The following is a 22,668-nucleotide window of genomic DNA, read 5'->3' as shown; positions in this document are numbered from 1 at the left end:
TAGTACATCGTTTCGCTGCCCAGTCGCCCTGTGTTTTCTGTTCTTAGTTGTTTCGTTTTGTTCTACGTTCTACCCGTGTTTGATTTCAAAGTGATCGTTCAGTCATGTCTCTCCGTGTTTCGTGTTTGGACTCCCTCTCTGATCTGACCTCTGCCTTCTTATTCGACCCTGAGTTTGGAACTCCCTTTATTAAATCTCGCTCTCCTCAGCGTTTGTGTCCGCCTCCTCACTCCGCAGCGAGTGCTGCGTTACAAAATGTCAAGAAATGGTTACATAATTACATTTTATATTGTTTCAAAAATCCAATTATTGTATTAGTCTTCCAAACAAAATAAGTGTGAACAGATTTGGGTTTCTGAAAAGGAGGACACCTTTTTTGCTGGGGGGGGGGGGGGGATGTCATTGGTGTATCGGTGAATGCAGGGTTGCCAACTTTTCAAAATCACTTGGAGTGAGATTTGATTTAGGTGGACGGTGTGTGTGTGTGTGTGTGTGTTAAGCGTTTTGGAGGGGGGGAGGTGTCGAGCCAGCAGGACCTGGAACAAACTCTTAGGTGTTTGGCCTCCTCTAATCCCTCCTCATGGGCTGACCATCTCATTTGGGCACTCTGCTCTGGGAATGTCACCGTTTGAGTGCCAGTATGGTTATGCTCTGCCTATGTTCGCCGACCAGGAGGCTGAGGTGGCTGTGCCTGAGGCCAAGGCCCTGGTTTGGCGTTGCCGTTTGGCCTGGCGAAAGGCACGTAAGGCCCTGCTGTCTGCGTCCGCTACTTACCCAGCTACGTCCTTCCGCCCTGGGCAAAGGGTCTCATTGTCCTCTAAGGACTTGCCCGTCCGCGGAGGCACCAAAAAATTAGCTCCCCGTTACCTGTGTCCTTTTAAGGGGGTGCGTCGTATTAACCCAGTTTCTTACCGGTTGGCTCTTCCCCCGTCGCTCCGAGTCCATCCCGTGTTCCATGCCTTGCGGCTCTGACCCATTCTGTGCGGTCAGTCCAGGGTCCCGGCTCCGCCTGTCCCCCTCATTATTGATAGAGCCCCGGCTTATGCCGTCCACCGCCTCTTTGACATCCGCCGGGTCCGGGGGCATGACCAGTATCTTGTGGACTGGCAGGGGTACGGTCCCAAGGAGCGGTCTTGGGTTCCCACATCCTGTGTTCTGACCTGATACTCAACTTCCTTCGCGACGGCGATTGCCCTGGGCCCCCGGGGTCTCGGGCCTAGAGGGTGGGGGCTTTGTCAGATCTGACTCCAGTGCGGTTCCTCCAGCTGCCGGTAGGAGGAGCCCACAGATCGGTTCCAGGCAGAGTCCTCGCAATCAGCAGTGAGCAGCTTCAGCCGTTTCCCTCCCTGCTTTAGGGAGAGAGTTGTAGCAGGTCACTGCTGAATCGTTTGGTTTCCATTCCGCTCGTTGCCAGCCATTTTCACCAAATATTTGTCGTGTTTTGTGTTTCGCCACCACTCTACTTCTACTTTTCTCTTTACTATTCGAGTACTTTACTCCTGCGCTGCTCCCTAGCCTATCTCAAGTTTTCCTCCCACTGTTATTTTTTCCTATCCATTTCTGGTTATAATTTGGGAAGGGTTTTTTGTTGTTTTGGCAGCGTTTTCCAGGCAGCCAGCGACTTCCCCTGGTGTCCTTTGTTGGTTTGTTTGGTTTTGGGTTTTTCCCTTTCTTTTTACGCATTGAGTTTTCTACGTTATTTTCTTTTGCCTTGTTCAGGTTTGTCTCCCATGTGTTTTATGGTTGTTCATTTATTTCTCCTTTCTCGCTTGTTGGCAAGTTTATAATTTTATCTGCCTGCGTGAATCGGCACTTGGGTTTTTGTTCATTGCGAAACCCGTGGTGGACTACTTTGGCCTCATGTTTAATTTCTCATCGTACTACTTGCAAACACACACGTGTGCGTGCAGACACACACACGCCTTGTCGAGGATGAAGAGGCGATCCTGCAGCCTGCGTCTACATGCGCTCATTTTCCTGACTCGCACGTTGCCGCGCCACACACATAATGCCTTGCGCTTGCGGAAGAGGGCGAAGAAGGGGATGCGTAAGAGCTGGCGGTGCAGGCAGTACTCGCGCTCCCACTGCTCCAGGGGCGTGGTGCGTCACGCCCTGCGCTCTCACTGTGTAGAACTCAGACTCCTTCACGATCTTGTATGTCACGATCCTGGAGGTCAGGGGAGCAATCAGTGAACAGGGCATGGATCTCCCTAACGGGTCATGGACGATCTTATTGGCCGATCGACAGTGTGAAGAGCTCAGCTCAAATCATCAGAGACCACAGGTTGGATCTGATGTGGTGCAATATGTTCTAACCAGTTACTTCAATACAAATCTCTACCCTGTACTTACGTGACATGAGCACAGGACCATGGCTGAACAGATATTACTGTATCAGACAAGGATGGTGTTGCTTATCAAACGTTTAATGTAATTAATAACAGGTCTGATACTGACTGATAGCTGATTAAGCTTAAACACACAGAATATCCTGTCTCCTCCCTCTCTTGTTTGTCCGTTTGTTTTTCGTTCACTCTTCACTGTCTGTCATAAAGAGGTCACATTTATATCTGAACATTTACATCACAACGACTCTGGTGTGAATCTTGAGGTTGTACGGGTCGTACTTGACAGACGACTTGGGTTCTGCTGAGATCATGTAGAGGAACCCTAGGTGAGGGTTGTTGCGGATAACCTGCGCAATTTCAATAGGTGAACGAATTTGGGGACGGATCACTTCCTCTACAGAGTTGAAGAGCAGCGAATTTGACAGCGGTGCAGAGGGGGTGTGGCTAATTGATGAGTGGCGTTTGATGGAGCTCCGTGGCTTTTTCAGGGCAGAGGTGGAGCTGAACATGCTCTGACCTCTCTGCACCTAAAGACAGAGTGTACAGTCAGGCAACGTAAAAGTTAACAATGTCCAATAGGAGAAGAGGTCATTTAAATATTGAATAATCAAAACATTTTCCTCAGTGTAACCAGTGAATGATACAATTCAAATCCTGGTAAAATAATGCTCACAGATCTCAAGCACAGAGCCCAAAAGCACACCTGATCCCACACCTGATCTCATATAAACTCATTCTCTACTGTATGGTGAAATGAAAATGTGAAAGCACACAAACTTCTGCACTGCCATTAATGCCTGTCTCAAAGTGCTTTGACTGAGTTGGACTGTGAGTATACACTCAGCACCCAGTTTAATAGATACCTGCCTCACACCTGTTCTCACTGGCCATCTGTCCACCTGTTCTATCAGGGCCACCTTTATCAGCATTTATATGTTTTGTGTATTTTATACATGGACGAGTAATTGTTAATAACATGCTTTCATAAAAAAAAATTGTCCTCTGCAAATAATACAACTGACACAATAATATTGAATTTGCAGCACTGTGAATAGTACATTTGAACAGTCTAATAGCTGAGCTTCCCAATATGGTTGGGAATATTGTGGGAATGGATCTGGGCGCCTGTGCCGGAGTGTGGGAAGCCTACCTGTGTTTCTCTGAGGTGCTCCGGGAGGGGGGGCAGCTGTAGATCCGAGGACCGGTTCTCCAGGGACAGGTCCGTCCTCTTGTGCCCAGCAGGGTTGGACGAAGGCGGCTTCCAGCCAGCGCTGATCAGCTTCTCCCGGTTCATCTTGTGGATGTAGTCCGGGTGGTTGCGCTCCTGGTACCGTGTCAGGGCGGGCTGGAATTAAAAGAATAAATAAATTAACATACAGTTATTTAACATACAGCTACTTTCATTTGGACATGCAGCAATGTCAGTAAGTTTATGGGTACCAGAATGTCCGGCTGGACGGGTCTCTGCGCGGCTCGTCGTCGCTCCTGCTGTAGGGCCCACATGCTGGAGGTGAACACCAGCTCATCAGGGCTCCTCTGCACGGGTCTGGGCCCTGTGGAGATGAGCCGGGCTCTCAGCCGCTCCACGTCAACCGGCGGCAGTGAAAAGGAAAGAGAGGTGGGCGTCTCCGCCACCGGGAGTCTGGCGTCACGTCGGGCTGAAGCGGCAGGACATCGTGAACTTATCTGAGGGAACATAATCGCACCGTGGAAACCTTCACTCACTTGTGTAGAAGGAATACACTAGCTGTACACTAGTTAACTTAGATTAACGACAACTAACTCATGTAACACTAGCCAAAGAAACAGCTACTTTAACTCTAACGGATTTGTTTCAACAGACAGCGTATTTATACACACTCGTTGTTGATTCGTTGCCAATGACAACAAAGTGTTGAGTCACGGTTAGCCCCGCCCCCACCTGTCATCACGTCATTTCATTTATGAAAGGATGCAGCATGAAAGGATGAAAAGGAAGTTTTTCTTTCTCTCACATTCTATCACGGTATTTAACTAGATACGTCTGTTCTGGACAGCGTCTCTTGCCTCTGAATGCCATTGTCCAATCAGCGCTGAGGTGCATTCCCTGTAGTACCGCCTCTTTTGGGGCGGTTTGAGTCTAACTGTAAATCGCCCCGCCTGCTCTCGTAGACTCTCATGTTAAATGTTTTTTTTCTAATGTGTAGGCGCTGCAATGCAATGTCTATGGGTTCCGGGAGGGCTTGCGCTTACGTGCTTACGTCAGACGTAACGTAGGGAGAATGATCTGCTCAACACGGCCAGCGTTCCCTACATCATCCAATTGCACACCCGGAGAGCCAACCGCAGTTTTAGACCTGCAGTTCTAGACGTGCCATAGTTTTAGATGTATGTAATATCGTAATATCCAGATAGTGTTTTAGTATGTCGCGGGAGCAGATGGAAGAATGATATTTATAAGCAACAATAATATATGATAGATATATGATAATGTCTGAAGGTCATTTTTGGGTTATCGTAATGTTTATGTCATGAAGGATGAATCTGGCAAGCGTTAGTGTGTCTTGGTTTGTTAGTTCTAGCTACCTTTATGGCTACTTAGTAGCTACTTTGATTAAATTTGAAACAACTTTGTGGTATATTGAGCTTATGGGCTCTCCGTAGTTTCGCATGTTCTATGTGATATGCGCATGCCCAGACAGATGCGCGCCAGAACGTGAGCCTACTTTTGGCATGATGTAATTTGGCTATGCAAGTTTTCAATAAACGTGGTTAAACGCGTGCAAATCGTCTCGTCATTAATACACCACATAATTGGCGACAAGGTAAAAAGTGACTGTAGTGAGCAGTGAAAATGGCTAACTTCGCCAAGCCGGACGAGTTTAATCCAGAGAACGAACAGTGGACGGCTTATGTCGAGCGGATGGAACTTTTTTTCGAAGCACACGATGTCGAGGATGAAAAACGGGTAGCTACTCTGCTAAGCTCTGTTGGTGCTTCTGCATACGGACTGCTACGAAATTTAGTTCAACCTCTCAAACCTAAAGATAAGACGTTTGATGAAATCGTGGTAATTATGTCAAATTACTATGAACCGAAACCACTGGTAGTAGCCGAGCGATTCAGATTCCGACGATGTGTGCAGAAGAACGACGCAACGGTAGCTCAGTTTGCTGCTGATCTGAAACAGCTAGCTGCAAGATGTAACTTCGGGGATAGGCTGGACGAGGCTCTGCGAGACGGGTTTGTCAGTGGAATTCGTGATGAAGCGTGCCAACGCAAGTTGCTTTCCACGGATGGGCTAACGTTTGCCAGGGCCCAGGAGATCGCTCTCAACATGGAAGCAGCCCACCGAGACACGCGGCAGCTAAGACAAAGCGAGACACCTCTGCCTCTTCTGTGCACAAGGTAAAGGAAAAACAAAAGCCTTCTCCATCAGCGCAGGCAGCGTGCTATAGATGCAGAGGAAAGAATCATAGCCCAAGTGAATGCTATTTTAAAACTGCCAAATGCCACAGGTGTGATAAGTTCGGTCATATAAGACCCTGTAATGTTTGGTCAGCAACCTAAACACCAATAGTGGTATAGCTCAAGCTGTTCACCAGGAGATGTCTTTCTCTGCTTGGAATTGATCTAGATTTGGCTCATGCTTTTGGAAATTAATACCTGAAATCCTGTTAAATCTAGGCATTCAGATACATTTACAATAGTGATTCTATGATTTTTGGGAGATTGTTGTGTGTGTCGCAGCCCGGCTAGCCTGATGCTAAGCTAGCTCGCTCGAACATCTAGACGGCGCTCCTACCTTCAAACTCGGCCTCTACTCAGCGGTGCATACCGTCAAAGCGTCATTATGCCACCAAAAAGAAGCACGTTAGTGGAGGAGAATGAGGATCTCAGGAAGACTCTAGACTCTCTCACACAAGATGTGTCGGAAATCAAGTCTAAACAAGACAAGATTCTGCAACTTGTGGAGGAGGTTTACAAACTAAGGGCGCAGGTCGAGGAGAAAGACATGAAGATTGCAGTGCTGGAGCGACGAGTGGACGACTTGGAGCAATACTCAAGGATGAACGACGTGATTGTGACCGGCATAAAGCTAAAACCCCGGTCTTACGCACGTGCGGTGACCGCGGACAGCGAGGACAGAGACGGCAAGCTGGATGTGAGCTCCACGGAGCAACAAGTGGCGGCTTTTCTTGCGACCAGAGACATACATCTGGACATTGACTCTATCGAGGCTTGTCATCCTCTTCCAGCTATAGGTAACACCACACCAGCTGTAATCCTGAGGTTTGTAAATAGAAAAAACAAACTTGCACTAATGAAACAAGGGAAAAAGCTGAAGGGTACAAATGTTTACTTGAATGATCATTTGATTAAACGGAATGCGGACATTGCCAAAAAAGCCAGGTATCTGCGGAAACAAAACAAAATACAGAGCACATGGGTCGCGAATTGTAAAATATATATAAAACTTAAAGGTACACCAGAAGAAGCCAAGGTGATGGTCATTAAGGACTTGGAGGAACTGAAAAAATACGATGAGTAGGAAAAACTATCAGTCTGAAACAATGATATCTAATAATGATCAAATTATAAGGAAGGAAAAAGAAATAGGGATACAGCAAATGATTGTGAATTATGGGCACTTAGACCTGAACTTATTTGAGTACACTGATCATAAAGTGTCAGGTTTGGGTGATGATTTAGATCCAGACAATAACCTGTTAATATCAAAAACAATAGAGTGTAAGTACTTCACGGACGATGATTACAAATATGTTAACTCTAAAGGGAAATTCTCCATTATTCATTTTAATAGTAGAAGCATGTATAGTAACTTCATTTATATAAAAGACTATTTACAACAGTTTCCACAATCATTTCACATTATTGCAATTTCAGAAACATGGTTTAATGAGGATATAGGTATAGATTTTGAACTGGAGGGTTATAATTTGAACTATCTGAACAGAAATAACAAAAGGGGAGGGGGCGTTGCTATATATGTTCACAATAGTATTAGATACAAAGTAATAGATAATATGACTATTACAATAAAAGACACATTAGAATGTATATCAATAGAAATATTTAATGGAAAAAAGAAAAATATTACTGTAAGTTGTGTATACAGGTCACCAGGTTCAAGTCTGGATATTTTTACAGATTGGGTGGAAAAAACTTTTTCTACAATGAAGAATAAATCAGTGTTTATCTGTGGGGATTTCAATATTGATGTAATTAATCCTAATAATAACAAAGCAACCGATGAATTTATTAACATGATGTATAGTATGAGCTTTTTTCCAACTATTACTAAACCTAGTAGAATTACATCTCACAGTGCAACACTCATTGATAATATTTTCACAAATAATATTGAATTTATAAATATTAGTGGCCTTATGATCTGTGATATAACCGATCATTTACCTGTTTTTATAATATATGATGACGACTGTAATCACGATAAAGCACCCAAAAAACCCATATATAAAAGAATAAAAAATGATAGAACTATCAATGCATTGTATTATGATCTCCTAGAACAAGACTGGAATATAGTATACAAAGAAAGTAATGTTGATTGTGCATTTGAGAAATTTCTACAAAAATTTACTTTAGCATATAATAAAAACTGTCCAATTCATCAAATTAGTAAAAACAATAGCATTATAAAATGTCCATGGCTAACCAATGGATTAAGAAATGCCTGTAAGAAGAAGAATACTTTGTATAAACAGTTTATCAGGTTAAGGACTAGGGAGTCGGAGCAGAGATATAAAATTTATAAAAATAAACTCACTGATATTATGAGAACTAGTAAAAAAATATATTATAGCAATTTATTAGTGGATAATAAGAATAACACTAAAAAGGTTTGGGGAATACTGAACACAGTTATTAAGGGGTATAAAATTAAGAAATCATATCCAGATTATTTTACTGACAGTGAGACCAATGAGAATTATAATATGGATGATGTTGTAAATAAATTTAATAAATTTTTTGTAAATGTTGGGCCAAACTTGGCTGCTAAAATTCCGAAATGCAAAGTAAACCAAAGAGATAATTTATCAATAGGAAGCAAACTAAGTACAATGTTTCTGTCTGGAGTAACCGAGTCTGAACTAGTCGATACAGTTAATAAGTGTAAAAATAAATCATCTACCGATTGCTATGACATAGATATGACTGTAATTAAAAAAGTTGTAAATAGTATTTCTAAACCATTAACATATATATGTAACCTATCTTTCAAAACAGGAACATTTCCAAATAAAATGAAAATTGCAAAAGTAATACCACTTTATAAAAACGGCGACAAGCACATCTTCACTAACTACAGACCGGTCTCTCTACTTCCTCAGTTTTCAAAAATATTGGAGAAACTGTTCAACAATAGATTAGAGAAGTTTTTAGATAAACATAATATAATTAATGAAAGTCAGTATGGCTTTAGGTCAAAGAGATCAACATCTATGGCTATAATTGATGCAGTAGAAGAGATCACAAATAAACTAGACAAGAAAAAATATGCAGCTGGAATATTTATTGATTTGAAAAAAGCCTTTGATACACTGGATCATGAAATTTTACTAAATAAACTGACAAGGTATGGCATCAGGGGAGTGGCCTTAAATTGGATTCAAAGCTATTTGACGAAGAGACAACAGTTTGTGAAGATGGATGAAATTGAGTCAGGATATTTGGACGTTGCTTGTGGGGTTCCACAGGGGTCGGTATTGGGTCCTAAGCTGTTTATTTTGTATATAAATGATATATTTGAAGTTTCAAAGTCATTAAAACTAATTTTATTTGCAGATGATACCAATGTATTTTATTCTAGTGATAATTATGTTGACCTAATACAAAGTGTTAACAGTGAATTAAATAAATTAAGGGTATGGATGGATATTAATAAACTTTCTTTAAATTTAAATAAAACTAAAGCTGTATTCTTCGGGTACAATAAGGAAAATTTAGATCAGGTTATAAATATAGATGGTGTTAGTATTGCTACTGTGTCAGAAGTAAAATTTTTAGGAATAACCATAGACAGTAAACTAAGCTGGAAACCACACATCAAACACATACAAAGTAAAGTTTCTAAAAGTGTTTCAGTTATCAATAAGGTCAAATACTTCCTGAATTACAATGCATTGTATTTATTGTATTGTTCATTAGTATTGCCATACTTAATTTACTGTATAGAAATTTGGGGCAATAACTATAAAAGTTCTCTGTATCCCCTCTTCTTAATCCAGAAACGTGCTGTAAGAGTTATCCATAAAGTAGGATTTTATGATCACACTCATAAGTTGTTCCTACAGTCTAAATTACTAAAACTACCTGATCTGGTGGATTTCTATACAGCACAGCTTCTATATAAAGCAAATAAAAATAGTTTGCCTACTAATATTCAAAAGCTTTTCACAAAGAGAGAAAGGGCATATAACTTGAGGGGTAGTGGCAACTTTAAGATTCAGCCAATAAGAACAAAGAGGAAAAGTTTGTGTGTGTCTGTGTGTGGGGTTAAGCTTTGGAACCAACTGGGGCAACAACTAAAGCAATGTCCAAATATTCATTACTTTAAATCAAAATATAAAGAAACAGTTTGGTTGCAATACATGGCAGCCAGTTAGGCAGTCATTGTTGCATTAAAAATAATAATAATAATAATATAAATAACAGTAAAAATAATAATAATAATAAATATTGATGATGACGATAGTAGTGATGATGGTGATGGTTAATAGTAATAGTGATGATAACCATTGTTGTTGTTATCATGGTTAATGTTGTTATTGTTAGTAGAGTAATTCATATTGATATAACTACCTACATAGTAATGTGAAATGGACATATGTAATATGGAATAAATCTGGGATACTATGTATCTATAATGTTGTGTGGGTGATAGTGTTGTGGGTTGTGGATGGCAGCAAAAAGATGGATTCTGATTTGGGATGGACGGGGGGTGGGAATTAATAAGCATGGCTTCATCCCACTCCTTTCCAAGTTGTTGTATGTATGTTGATGTATGCGTAATGTATGCATATGTGTAACTGTAAAAATATGAATATTTATATATAATTGTATATTGGATTGTAATTGTTGGCTTGGCTTGGAATAAATCAAATCAAATCAAATCAAATCAAATCATATACAAAAAGCATGTAGAGGTAGCCAGCCTGCCGCGAGGGAGAAAAAAGGAAGGCTAAATAAGACTCAGCGAAAAGTGGCAAGTTATGTGATAGCAGAAGAGGAGGAGGAAGTGTTCTGTGTAAATGAAACAGACAAACAGGTATTCAAAGCGAACTTTTCTGTAAACCGGAGAAATGTTCTAATGGAAATAGACACGGGAGCTGCAGTCAGCATAATATCAGAGGCAATGTACAGAGAGTCGTTCGCGGATGTGCTATTAGGGGCCAGCAATGTCACGCTGAAGACCTACACTGGCCAGGCAATTCCAGTAAGAGGGCAGTTTGTGGCAAAAGTTACCTATGGAGATCAAACTGTTGACTTACCATTAATTGTAGTGAAAGGCAATGGACCTGCACTTTGTGGTAGGAACTGGCTTGAAAGCATCAAGTTGGACTGGAAAACAATTAAAATGATCAGTGAAAATGCAAAGCAGCCCTCAGCACCCAAGTCAATACTTGAGGTGTTAGAAAAATACAGTGAAGTTTTCAAAGAGGAGTTGGGAACATTAAAGGGAATTAAAGCAACAATCTCTGTCAAGCCTGACGCCACGCCCACGCCAGTCCTGTGAAGCACAGTGAATGGGCCGCTCCCGTCGTTCCTGTGGTCAAGAGAGATGGTAAGATTCGCTTGTGCGGCGATTACAAGGTAACGGTGAACCAGGCAACCAACACAGACATACAGGACTGTCTCAGAAAATTAGAATATTGTGATAAAGTGCTTTATTTTCCGTAATGCAATTTAAAAAAATGAAATGTCATACATTGTGGATACATTACAAATCAACTGAAATATTGCAAGCCTTTAATTGTTTTAATATAGCTGATTATGGCGTACAGCTTAAGAAAACTCAAAAATCCTATCTCAAAATATTAGAATATCTTGAAAAAGTATCCTAGTAGGCTATTCAACTAATCACTTGAATCGTCTAATTAACTCGAAACACCTGCAAGTGTTTCCTGAGCCTTGAAAAACACTCAGCTTGGTTCAGTAAACTAAATCTCAAGTATGGGGAAGACTGCTGATCTGACTGCTGTCCAGAGGACCATCATTGACACCCTCCATCAGGAGGGTAAGAAACAAAAAGAAATTTCTCAAAGAGCAGGCTGTTCACAGAGTGCAGTTTCAAAGCACATTCACAAAAAGTCTGTTGGAAGGGGGAAATGTGGCAGGAAACGCTGCACAACCAAGAGGGATGACCGCAGCCTTAACAACATTGTGAAGAAGAGCCGCTTCCAGAATTTGGGGGAGCTTCAAAGACAGTGGACTGAAGCTGGAGTCCAGGTATCAAAAGCCACTGTTCACAGACGTGTCCGGGAAATGGGCTACAATAGCCGTATTCCCATGGTCAAGCCACTTCTGAACTCAAGACAACGGAAGAAGCGTCTGACTTGGGCTATGGAAAAGAAGCACTGGACAGTTGCAGAGTGGTCCAAAGTCCTCTTTTCAGACGAAAGCAAGTTTTGTATGTCATTTGGTAGTCAAGGCGCCAGAGTCTGGAGAAAGGCTGGAGAGGAGCAAAATCCAAGTTGCTTGAAATCCAGTGTGAAGTTCCCACAGTCAGCGATGGTTTGGGGAGCCATGTCAGCTGCTGGTGTTGGTCCACTGTGTTTTATCAAGTCCAGAGTAAATGCAGTTGTGTACCAAGAGATTTTAGAGCACTACATGCTTCTATCTGCTGAAAAGCTCTATGGAGATGATGCTTTCATTTTCCAGCATGATCTGGCACCTGCCCACAGTGCCAAAACCACCAGTAACTGGTGTACTGACCATGGCATTGCTGTTCTTGATTGGCCTGCCAATTCCCCTGACCTGAACCCCATAGAGAATTTGTGGGGTATTGTGAAGAAGATGATGAAAGACACCAGACCCAATAATGCAAATGAGCTAAAGGCCGCTATTGAAGCATCCTGGTCATCCATAACACCTCAGCAATGCCACAGGCTGATTGCCTCCATGCCACGCCACATTGATGCAGTAATCTGTGCAAAAGGATTCCCAACTAAGTACTGAGTGCATTAATGGACATTTTCAAATATTTGATTTTGTTTTGCTGTTATATTTTTTATTTTTTTACTTGGTCTGAGGAAATATTTTAATATTTTGAGATAGGATTTTTGAGTTTTCTTAAGCTGTACACCATAATCAGCTATATTAAAACAATTAAAGGCTTGCAATATTTCAGTTGATTTGTAATGTATCCACAATGTATGACATTTCATTTTTTTTATTGCATTACGGAAAATAAAGCACTTTATCACAATATTCTAATTTTCTGAGACAGTCCTGTATACCCACTGCCACGCATTGAAGAAGTGCTGGCAACGCTGAGTGGTGGCAAGTTGTTTTCTAAAATCGACCTAGCCTCAACTTACCAGCAAGTGTTCCTTGACGAAGATTTTAAAAAATACACAACAATCAACACCCATAAGGGCTTGTTTGTGTATAATCGTCTTTGCTTTGGCATTAACTCTGCTGTTAGCATCTTTCAGAGAGTAATGGAGAGTCTGATGAAGAACCTGAACGTGGTTGTTTATCTTGATGATCTGCTCATAATGGGAAGGGATGAGGCAGAGCATCTGAAGAACCTTGACAGAGTCCTGCAACGCTTACAAGAGAATGGCCTGCGGGTGAAAAAGTCAAAGTGCGAGTTTGGAAAGACCCAAATCGAGTACCTGGGCCATGTCCTGGACAAAAAGGGGGTGTACCCATCCAAAGACAAGGTGAGAGCAATACATGACGCACCCACACCTACAAATGTGAAAGAGCTACGAGCTTTTCTAGGCCTAGTTAACTACTATGGCCGTTTCGTGCCACAGCAAAGTACTGTTCTAGTGCCACTTTATAATTTGCTGAAAGAGCAAATCACATGGAAATGGAAGAAAGCTGAACAAGATGCATTCAACAAATGTAAAGAACTTCTGACAAGTGACAAAGTGTTAGTGCACTATGATCAGAGCCTGCCATTGACCCTTGCATGTGACGCTTCAGCTTATGGCATTGGAGCCGTAATCCAGCACACAACATCAGATGGAAAAGAGCATCCAATTGCTTATGCTTCACGTACTTTCTCTCCAGCAGAGAAGAAGTATTCGCAAATTGAGAAAGAGGCCCTAAGCCTTGTGTATGGTGTTAAGAAGTTTCACCAATACCTTTGGGGACGTCAGTTTAATCTGGTCACAGACCATAGGCCACTATTGACTTTGTTCGGAGAACATAAAGGGCTTCCCACGATGGCAGCAGCCCGGATTCAGAGATGGGCCATCGTATTGTCGGCATACAACTACTACATTGTTTACCGTCAGTCAGAGAAACATGGCAACGCTGACGGGTTGTCTCGTGTGCCGCTACCAGAGACCAAAGATGCTGGAACAGAAACAATCTCCGCCTATGTCGACGCACTGATATGTGAACACTTAGAGGGCGTGCTGCTGACCGCAAAGCACATTGCCAAGGTAACGAGAACTGACACAGAGCTCTCAAAGCTGCACAGATTCATCATGGAAGGGTGGCCAAAAGAAATACCTGAAGAACTGAAAGGGTACCACAAAAGGCGTGATGAACTCTCTGTGGAGCAGGGGTGTGTGCTGTGGGGCACGAGAGTGATTGCACCAGCGAAGCTCAGAGCTGCCATGCTTAAAGAAATCCACAGTGGGCACCCTGGCATTGTGAAAATGAAGGCAATTGCACGGCAATACGTCTGGTGGCCACATATTGATATGGACATTGAGAAAGTATGCAAAGGATGTGAAACGTGCCAGCTAGAGCAGGGAATGCCGCGCCACGTGCCACTGCACCCTTGGGAATTTCCAGGAGATGTGTGGAAGAGACTTCACATTGACTTTGCAGGGCCATTCTTGGGCCACATGTTCATGATTGTAGTTGACGCATTCTCAAAATGGCTGGAGGTTTACAACATGACACAAATAACCTCCTCTGCAACCATCACCAGACTAAAGAGACTTTTTGCATCATAGAGTCCCTGAACAGATTGTCACAGACAATGCAACAACCTTTATGTCTGATGAGTTCCAACAGTTCGCGAGGAGAAATGGAATCCTCCACACGACCGGTGCTCCGAGGCACCCAGCCACAAACGGCCTAGACGAGAGATACGTCTCAACGTTCAAGGCTGGCATGAAAAAGCTGGCAAGAGAAGATTTGAGCATTGAAGACAAAGTCTCTCACTTCCTGCTACGGTATCGCACAACTCCCAACAGCACAACAGGCGAGTCACCTGCTGATGTGTTCTTGAAAAGACATGTCAGAACCAGGCTGGACTTTCTGAAACCAAACATTCAAGAAACTGTGAGGAGGAAGCAGTATCTGCAGAAAGAAAGACATGACAGAAAAGCGTTGGACAGGCAGTTCGACGTTGACGAGCAAGTCTACCTGCGAAACACTGCTGGCGAAACACCAAGATGGATCCCAGGGGTCATCACCCAGCAGTCAGGGCCTGTGTCCTACAAGGTCCGTGGAGAAGCGACGGATCAAGAATACCGGCGCCACGGAGACCAGCTGAGACCTCGCCGTTCTGGGGGGCTTCCAGATCTGCAATCTGAGGAGGTTGCTGAGGAGACTGAGCCGATGGAGAGCAGTTTCAAAGCATCCCCAGCACCTGAACGGCCAGACCCAGCTGAGCCGCCTGATCCTGTTGCAGTGACCCTAAGACGCTCCCAGCGTACCCCAAAAGTACCTCAACGTTATCAGGACTGAGTGTAGTGATAGGAGGCTGTATGCTGATGTTTAGTTTAAGTTACAGTTAAAGCATTCAGTTGAGTTTATTATGTAGTATGGGTAATGTTGATCATTCTAATCTTAATGCATAGTAATGTATTTATTGTTAAAGTAATGGGGAAGATATATTTAATATGATTTGGGATGTCTAAGTTACCTTTAAAGTAAAGGGGGAGGTGATGTGGTATATTGAGCTTATGGGCTCTCCGTAGTTTCCCATGTTCTATGTGATATGCGCATGCCCAGACAGATGCGCGCCAGAACGTGAGCCTACTTTTGGCATGTTGTAATTTGGCTATGCAAGTTTTCAGTAAACGTGGTTAAACGCGTGCAAACCGTCTCGTCATTAATACACCACAAACTTAAAGGAAGGAAATTAGCACTTACTACGCTACTATTAATACTAAAAGTAGTAAGCAAGCTAAAGAAGCATTTCCCCATCATTATTAACCCATAAGAACCCAGACTATGTTCTGAATATTGATACAATTGAGCATATTAATATATGATAGACATATATTTAGTCTGCTAAATGCCATAAATGTAAATGTAAATATGATCGGTCTGAAGGTCATTTTTGTGTTATCGTAATGTTTATGTCATGAAGGATGAATCTGGCTAGCGTGAGTGTGTCTTAGTTCGTTAGTTCTGGCTACCTTTATGGCTACTTCGACTCTGAGAGAAATGCTAGTCTCTCGTAAATTGTTGCCGGGGGGGGGGGGGGGGGGGGGGGTGTAGCGAAAGTAACATGGACAAAAATTAAGTATTATATTGCGATCGATCAATCGCCAGTGTTTGCGCCAGAGCGAACTGGTAACTCATTGAATCATAGATATGGATCAGAGGTAAATAAACTAGATTTTTTTTTTCGGCGTGAGAAATCGGATGTGTGGCGTGTGAGCGAAAAACCCCAAGTATCACATAATATTTGCTAGTTGCATGCCAATGAAGGTATACGAGTAAAATAAATCACTCCTAACATTCTGGAAACGTATGACTCACTGAAAGCATCCGGACATTATGCAATTTTTGCTGATTTTTAATACAAAATAGCCTATGCCAGTAATCCAGTAGTTTAATTAAAAATAAAATATCTTCAGGAGACAAGCTGTGTGTGTAAATGACAAAATTAATCAAAACTCCCTAAAAGAACAGGGAAAATGAGGCGTACAACTTCTATTTAAATACAAAATATGGTGTACATTATCGTTTAAAACTTGTCAAATGTTTTGGCTAAAACTATTGAGAATCAATGGGCATATTTAACAAATAAACTCTTTATACAATGGATTATTACAATATACAAGCCCCTGAGCCTACGGCATGCATTGGAACTGCTGGTCTAGAACTGCAGTTGGCTGTCGTTAGCTACATTCCGAGCCGCTAGGGGTTGCATATCTAAAACTACAGTACGTCTAGAACTGCAGGTCTAAAACTGCAGGTCTAGAACTGCAGTTGGCTCTCCGGCTGTGCAATTGGATGCATCTCAGCGTTCCTTCAACCCAAGCAGAGTTGCCAGGTTCGCGGTTTTCACGCCCAATTGGGCTTGTTTGAAAATCCAGCCGCGGGTAAAAATTCTGGAGTCGCGGGGTACGGTTTTTTGGGCTACGTTTGAGTTGGGCTAACCGCGAAAGTTACAAGTCAACACTAAGAATCGATCACGATATAATACTTAATTTGTCTACATTTTACGCCCCCCCCCCCCCCCCCGTCGACAGCTTGCACTTGCCGTCACCCCCCCTGTCGACAACTTTGTGCTTTGGGGCGGGCTAGTTCAGGCTTCTGAAGGGCGGGACTTTGTGCGGGATATTTATGTAGGACCTGGCAACCCTGAACCCAGAACAACTCAGTCGTTTCATTAAAGACATCTCATTTTATTCTGCCACTACAGATATGTGGTCAAGCTCAAATATGACCTCATACATGAGCTTTTCAATACATTACATTACTGCAAACTGGCGTAATTGTATTATTATGCTACTATATTATTATTGTGGCACATTGTCTTAAAGCTCCTTTGGGGAGCCCAGAAGCAAGAAAAAATTCTATAATGGCACTTTAAAATGACAATATTATCGTTTATCGCAATAATTTCTTTATTTGCCACAATTTAGGGAAAACTGACATACCAAAAAGGCCCCCCGCCTTTGTGGTATGTCAGTTTTCCCTAAATTGTGGCAAATTTAGGTATCTACGTAACACAAAATATTTCCCATCAACCATTTCTATTTTTTATTGTAAAATGTAATAAATAATTTAATTAATGACCCACATAAACCATAAAACTGATTTGCAATTTATTTGTGTTGTTTTATTATATTTTTGTGTATAATAATAAAAATGCCCATGACTTTGGACTAGGGCCGTGTGAGGGGTGGGTGGATGCTTTATGGGGGAGATGTGGAAAGGCATCGCTAAAAAGGAGAGCTCTTATGTGATTTAGGAAGCCTGAATGTGGATCTTGTGTTTAAAAAATGTCTTTTATAGAATTATTTGTTCAATTAATTGGTTCAAGGCAGACGGATTTCTTCATAACATAATAATTAGTAGGCTTGAAAGTTACCGGATCGAGGCAGACAGTTCCCGGAACGCACCCTTCAAAATAAAAGAGTTCCCGGATCCTGTTCCTGCGAGAGGGGAATTGGCCCTCTTTTGCAGATGCCTTGTGTGTATGTAACTGAGATCTCTGGATTAATCCATACTTACTTAAGTACTTTCTTTATTACCTTACCCAACTGCTTCTGACTTTTATTGTGTTCACCATTTAAGGTTTACAGAATTTCAACCACAGGATGAAGCTTTATGTATGTGTGTGCAAATACATGAAGTCAATATGACTCAACCTCAACTGCCTGACCTTCTAATACCTTATTGACTATGGAGCAATGTCACCCCCTAGTGAGACATATCACATAAGCAGGGGAAAAAGCAACTTTTCTAAAGGTTAACAATAACTTTTCAGATTTGTGCTTTCCTTTACTCATTAATTCAATTACAATTTTCATAATACTATTTGGAATCAACAAAATATATGTTATTGCTGATCTAATTTTGACTATCAGGGTCAGGGTCTTTTTTCTTTCTTTCTAAATGAAAGAAAAGACTGAAATTCAGTACTGTAGCACATACTGTAATTCCTCACAAAACCCTGCAGGAGTCCCTGCAGACCAGATGTCCCTGCAGACAAGCATGAAGACATAGAGATGGCTGGTTCAAAGTAATGTTGGGTTTGTCATCTTTTGGTATGTTTTTGAACATTGTGTCCAGAGAGTAAAGGATAAATAATTCAGTTCAAACATTCACATGTGAAAAATGTGGTTTGTGTTAAACCCTTTAACCTAAATATTGACCTGTATCAACAATTATAAAGGATAGGCGATAACATGTCATTTTTCAGGAGTATGTCATTACAGAATGGCCCAAGCACTATTTCCGGCCCCGGTAAACACAGGAACAGTCGTGACAAATTCTCAGAAATCTTTTACATACTGTCACTTCAGACTGAGTGTGTGTTCTGCACGGCCTGTGTCTTTATGTTTGGGAAAACTGCAGTAGCTAGAGTCGAAACTTCAGTTCCCATACTGACGAAAACCCAAACTCTTCTCTGATGGAACCAAATGAAAATATTCACATCCAGATGCCTTGCTTCATCTTTTTCATTTATCCAGCCTGTGAGTCCATTACTGCTTTGATTCCTCCTCTGTGTGTTTTTATTGTAAATAAGGTTATAGAGATCATAGAGTTCCCAAATCAGTACAATGTGATGTTTTTAGTGTAAAGAAAAATAAGTAAAATGCAGCAGCAAAATACAATATTATTACATTTTTGACATACTGGATTTGTCAGTAACAATATGTGGGTTGATCACTCACTGCTGGGGGCAGGTGGGTTTGGGTTGAGCTTTTGAGTTCCACAGAAAAATGTATCATTAATTGGTCTCTTGACTTTGGGCGCCATGATTAATGGCTCCCAAATCAAATGATGAATCAATCAGAGATTTTCAAACAACTGGGCTAAGTGGAAAGATTAAAGATTTGTCTTGCCTACTTATAGGAGTGAGTTGCATAGCACTATCTTTGATTAAGTAATTTGTGCTGTGGAAGAGGTCATTTCAACTGACTGTTGGGTTGTTATAGACCGCATCTATATTAGTTTTCCAACTACTGTTGGACGAAATCAAACTCTGCTTCACAGAACCCTCTTAATTGTAGAAATACAAGATAGATGAGATTTGGTTCAAAATCTTTTGTTTATTCTCCAATCTAAAATGTTCCAATAAAATCATTTATGTGTTGGCATCTTTAACTCTGATAATCTATATCTATGATATGCTCCTTTCAGGATTTATGCCAATAAATTTTTCTATACCAGGTACAACATACTTTTAATGTCATAGGCTTCATTCAGCTCTCTGTACCTGTTGTTCTTCCTTGGGATTCCCAGTTAGTAGATCAATCCCTACATGAGAATTTGAATAACTTTAATTCAACTTGTGAACTCGTTTTGTTTTTAGATTACCTGTTAATTAAACATAAAAACAATCCATGACTCCTCTTCAAAATTGTATTGAATCTAACTAGGAATCATGCCCAAATTGAGTCTCTAATCTCACAGGAATGCAGCAGTAATAGTTTTATGAACTTCTTTAATGATAAGATTGATCAAACCCTGCAAATGTATACTGGATGCTGTACCAATTTGTCTACTCAAAGAACTACTGCATAGTAATATGGAACCTAGGCTACACCCTCAAATCAATTGAACATGCAGTCATTAAACCATAAATTAAAAAAGAACCCTGGTCTTAATCCCCAGGAACTGTCCAAATATAGGCCAATCTCTAATCTGTCCTTTATTTCCAAAGCTCTAGAAAAAGTATTTCCTTTGCAACTCTGGATTTAGACCCCACCACAACACTGAAACCATGTTGACTAAAGTAGTTAATGATCGCTTAATATCCTGTGATAGAAGACATGTTTCTTATTCTCTTACACCTTAGAGCTGCTTTTAACACCACTGATCACAACATTCTACTCAAAAGGCTGGAGACAGATTAAATTCAGCTGTATATATCTTCTAATCCAGATTATGTCAATACTACTCCAAAAATTGAGAACTGTGTCCAGGAAATAAAAAATGGATGAAATCTTAATTTTCTTCTCCTAAATTCAGATAAAACTGAGATATTGCTTCTTGAACCCAAAGCACCAAGAAGCAATTGGTCTTATATTCCAATTACAGTAGATTATTTTTCAGTTACACCCAAATACCACAAATAAAAAACAAACAAACGTGGTTGTCATTATTGATTCTAATCCTTCATTTGACACACACACACACACACACACACACACACACACACACACACACACACACACACACACAATGTTACTAACGATATTTGTGTACATCCAGACATTTCAAAATGAGAATAGATAAGTAGACCTATCCTCTATACCAGGGGTATTGTTCCGCGGGCCAAATTTGGCAGATATCCTTGACCTGTGGTCCGGGGGTCGGGGGTGACCACAGCGGGGGGGGGGGGGTGGGGGGGGGGGGGGGTGGGGGTTGGCGAACGTAACACTCGTGACGGAGTGTTTTTTTTTTCTTTTTTCAATTGCGCTGAGAGTAAAAAAGTAGAAAATTATAAAAAAAAAAAAAAAAAAACATTATTTCTACCTTGTCAATGTCTGGACTATATTTCTATTCATTTTGCAACTCATTTGATAAATAAAAGTATGAGATTTCAGGGAAAACACAAAATTGTCTAGGTGACCCCAAACTTTTGAACGGTAGTGTATATTTGTGAATATACATGTATATGTGAGACCTCTGACAGACCTACAATCTAAACACTCAAACACATGGTAGTAGTGTTTTCCATTTGTCACTTCAGTGTGTAGTCACATATATGAAAGACTAATCATCTGATATTTGTGTCTAGTGTTTGGATGCAAAAATACAGTTTTGGCAAGAGTTTTGGTTGAAGTGTGTGCATTTTCCAAAAGTGTGAGATGTTTTGCCTGTTGTGTGTGTAGCATTGGTTGCTGTGTGCAAAAGGGCCATAGTTTCAGAAATTGGGTCTAAGCGTCTACAAAAAACTGTAATTGTTAAAGTGTGTGTTTAAGTGCATGTGTGTATGTATATGCATGTGTGTATGCGTGTGTGTGTGTGCGTGTGTGTGTGCGTGTGTATATATGTGTGTGTATGCATGTGTGTGTACGTGTGTGTGTGTGTGTTTGTGTGTGCATGTATGTGTGTGTAACCTCTAGGCAGCGCAGTAGTGATGGGGTGAGTTGGTTCTTCAGCTGGGACGTGTCCACTAGCAGCAAACCCACGACTCTCTTTGGATTAATGGACAAAACGTCCTTGTGCTGGCGATGACATTTCTCCTATCACACACACACACACACACACACACACATTGTGAAGGCTCTGTTGATCATAAATACTTTGCTGCTTATCTGTTGCTCCATAAATACAGACACACTCTCCATTAGTATTGTGAGGCCTTAAAGCAGGTTCCTACTGAACTATGTTACTGTATCTGCACCCGGACCTGCAGTATTGATCCAACGACCAAAAACACATGTGGCTGAATGTTGCTTCGGATTTGATGTAGCAAAACATATTTACTGTTGGTGTGAAGAAAATGTGTACTCCAACCACACTTGTACTCCAACCATGTTACAAACAGCAAACCAACATGAAGAACGACAAGGAAACAGGAACTAAAGCAAAACCTTGATTCAGACATTGACCCTAGAAACACAAGGAATAAATACCAAAAACAAATGACAGCTGAAACCAATGAGAGAAGAGAACCGAAACCATAGAAACTAAAACAGAGGAACTAAACAGAAACAGAAGTAGAAATGACCAGAGGAGGAGGAGGCAGGTAAGACAGATAGGGGGCGGAGCCAGGTGTGACAACAGACTACAACCAGGAAGTAAACATGAAAACATGAACATGATTGATGGGCAGGTGGTGTCTCTCAGCCTGCAATCAGATCACCTTAATTCTGCCAAAAATTGTGTGCGTGTATATATGTGTGTGTGTGTGTATGTGTATGTGTGTGTATGTGTGTGTGTGTATGTATGTGTGTATGTGTGTGTGTGTGGATAGGTGGAGAACACTGAGAACCTTGACGGCACCAGTGATGTCCTGCAGGTGCTGGTCATCTGCAAGTGTGGCATCTAAATCTGGCCCTTTGACACGTGTCTTCTTCTCAATCTGTAACAGACAAGACGAGGGATTAATAATGACACATGTTAATTACAGACTGGGGGTCAGTACTGCTGTCTGATGTTAATGACAGGATGGGGACCAATATGCCTGTACCTTGTAGAAGATTATGTATTGGGTGTCATAGTATGATCAGTAGTGGATTGA

At 41.4% G+C, this 22,668-nt stretch overlaps 1 protein-coding gene across 1 annotated transcript in view; it reads right to left on the bottom strand.

Annotated features, from left to right (window-relative positions):
- Positions 1-403: 403 nt before the first annotated feature.
- The window catches only part of LOC143475594 (uncharacterized), a 26,213-nt gene continuing 3,948 nt past the window's right edge, over positions 404-22,668 (bottom strand). Inside the window, exons 5-9 of the mRNA XM_076973477.1 lie at positions 22,420-22,509; positions 21,542-21,667; positions 3,789-4,034; positions 3,499-3,693; positions 404-2,875 (exon numbers count right to left, since the gene is read on the bottom strand). Of these exons, the coding sequence (XP_076829592.1) occupies positions 2,579-2,875; positions 3,499-3,693; positions 3,789-4,034; positions 21,542-21,667; positions 22,420-22,509 (954 nt within the window). The 3' untranslated portion in view covers positions 404-2,578. The remainder of the gene's footprint in view (positions 2,876-3,498; positions 3,694-3,788; positions 4,035-21,541; positions 21,668-22,419; positions 22,510-22,668) is intronic.

Source organism: Brachyhypopomus gauderio, chromosome 14, assembly GCF_052324685.1.
Source record: "Brachyhypopomus gauderio isolate BG-103 chromosome 14, BGAUD_0.2, whole genome shotgun sequence".
Lineage (NCBI taxonomy): Eukaryota > Metazoa > Chordata > Actinopteri > Gymnotiformes > Hypopomidae > Brachyhypopomus > Brachyhypopomus gauderio.
Note: the sequence above shows the minus strand (reverse complement) of the source record. Positions and strands in the feature narration are given on the sequence as shown.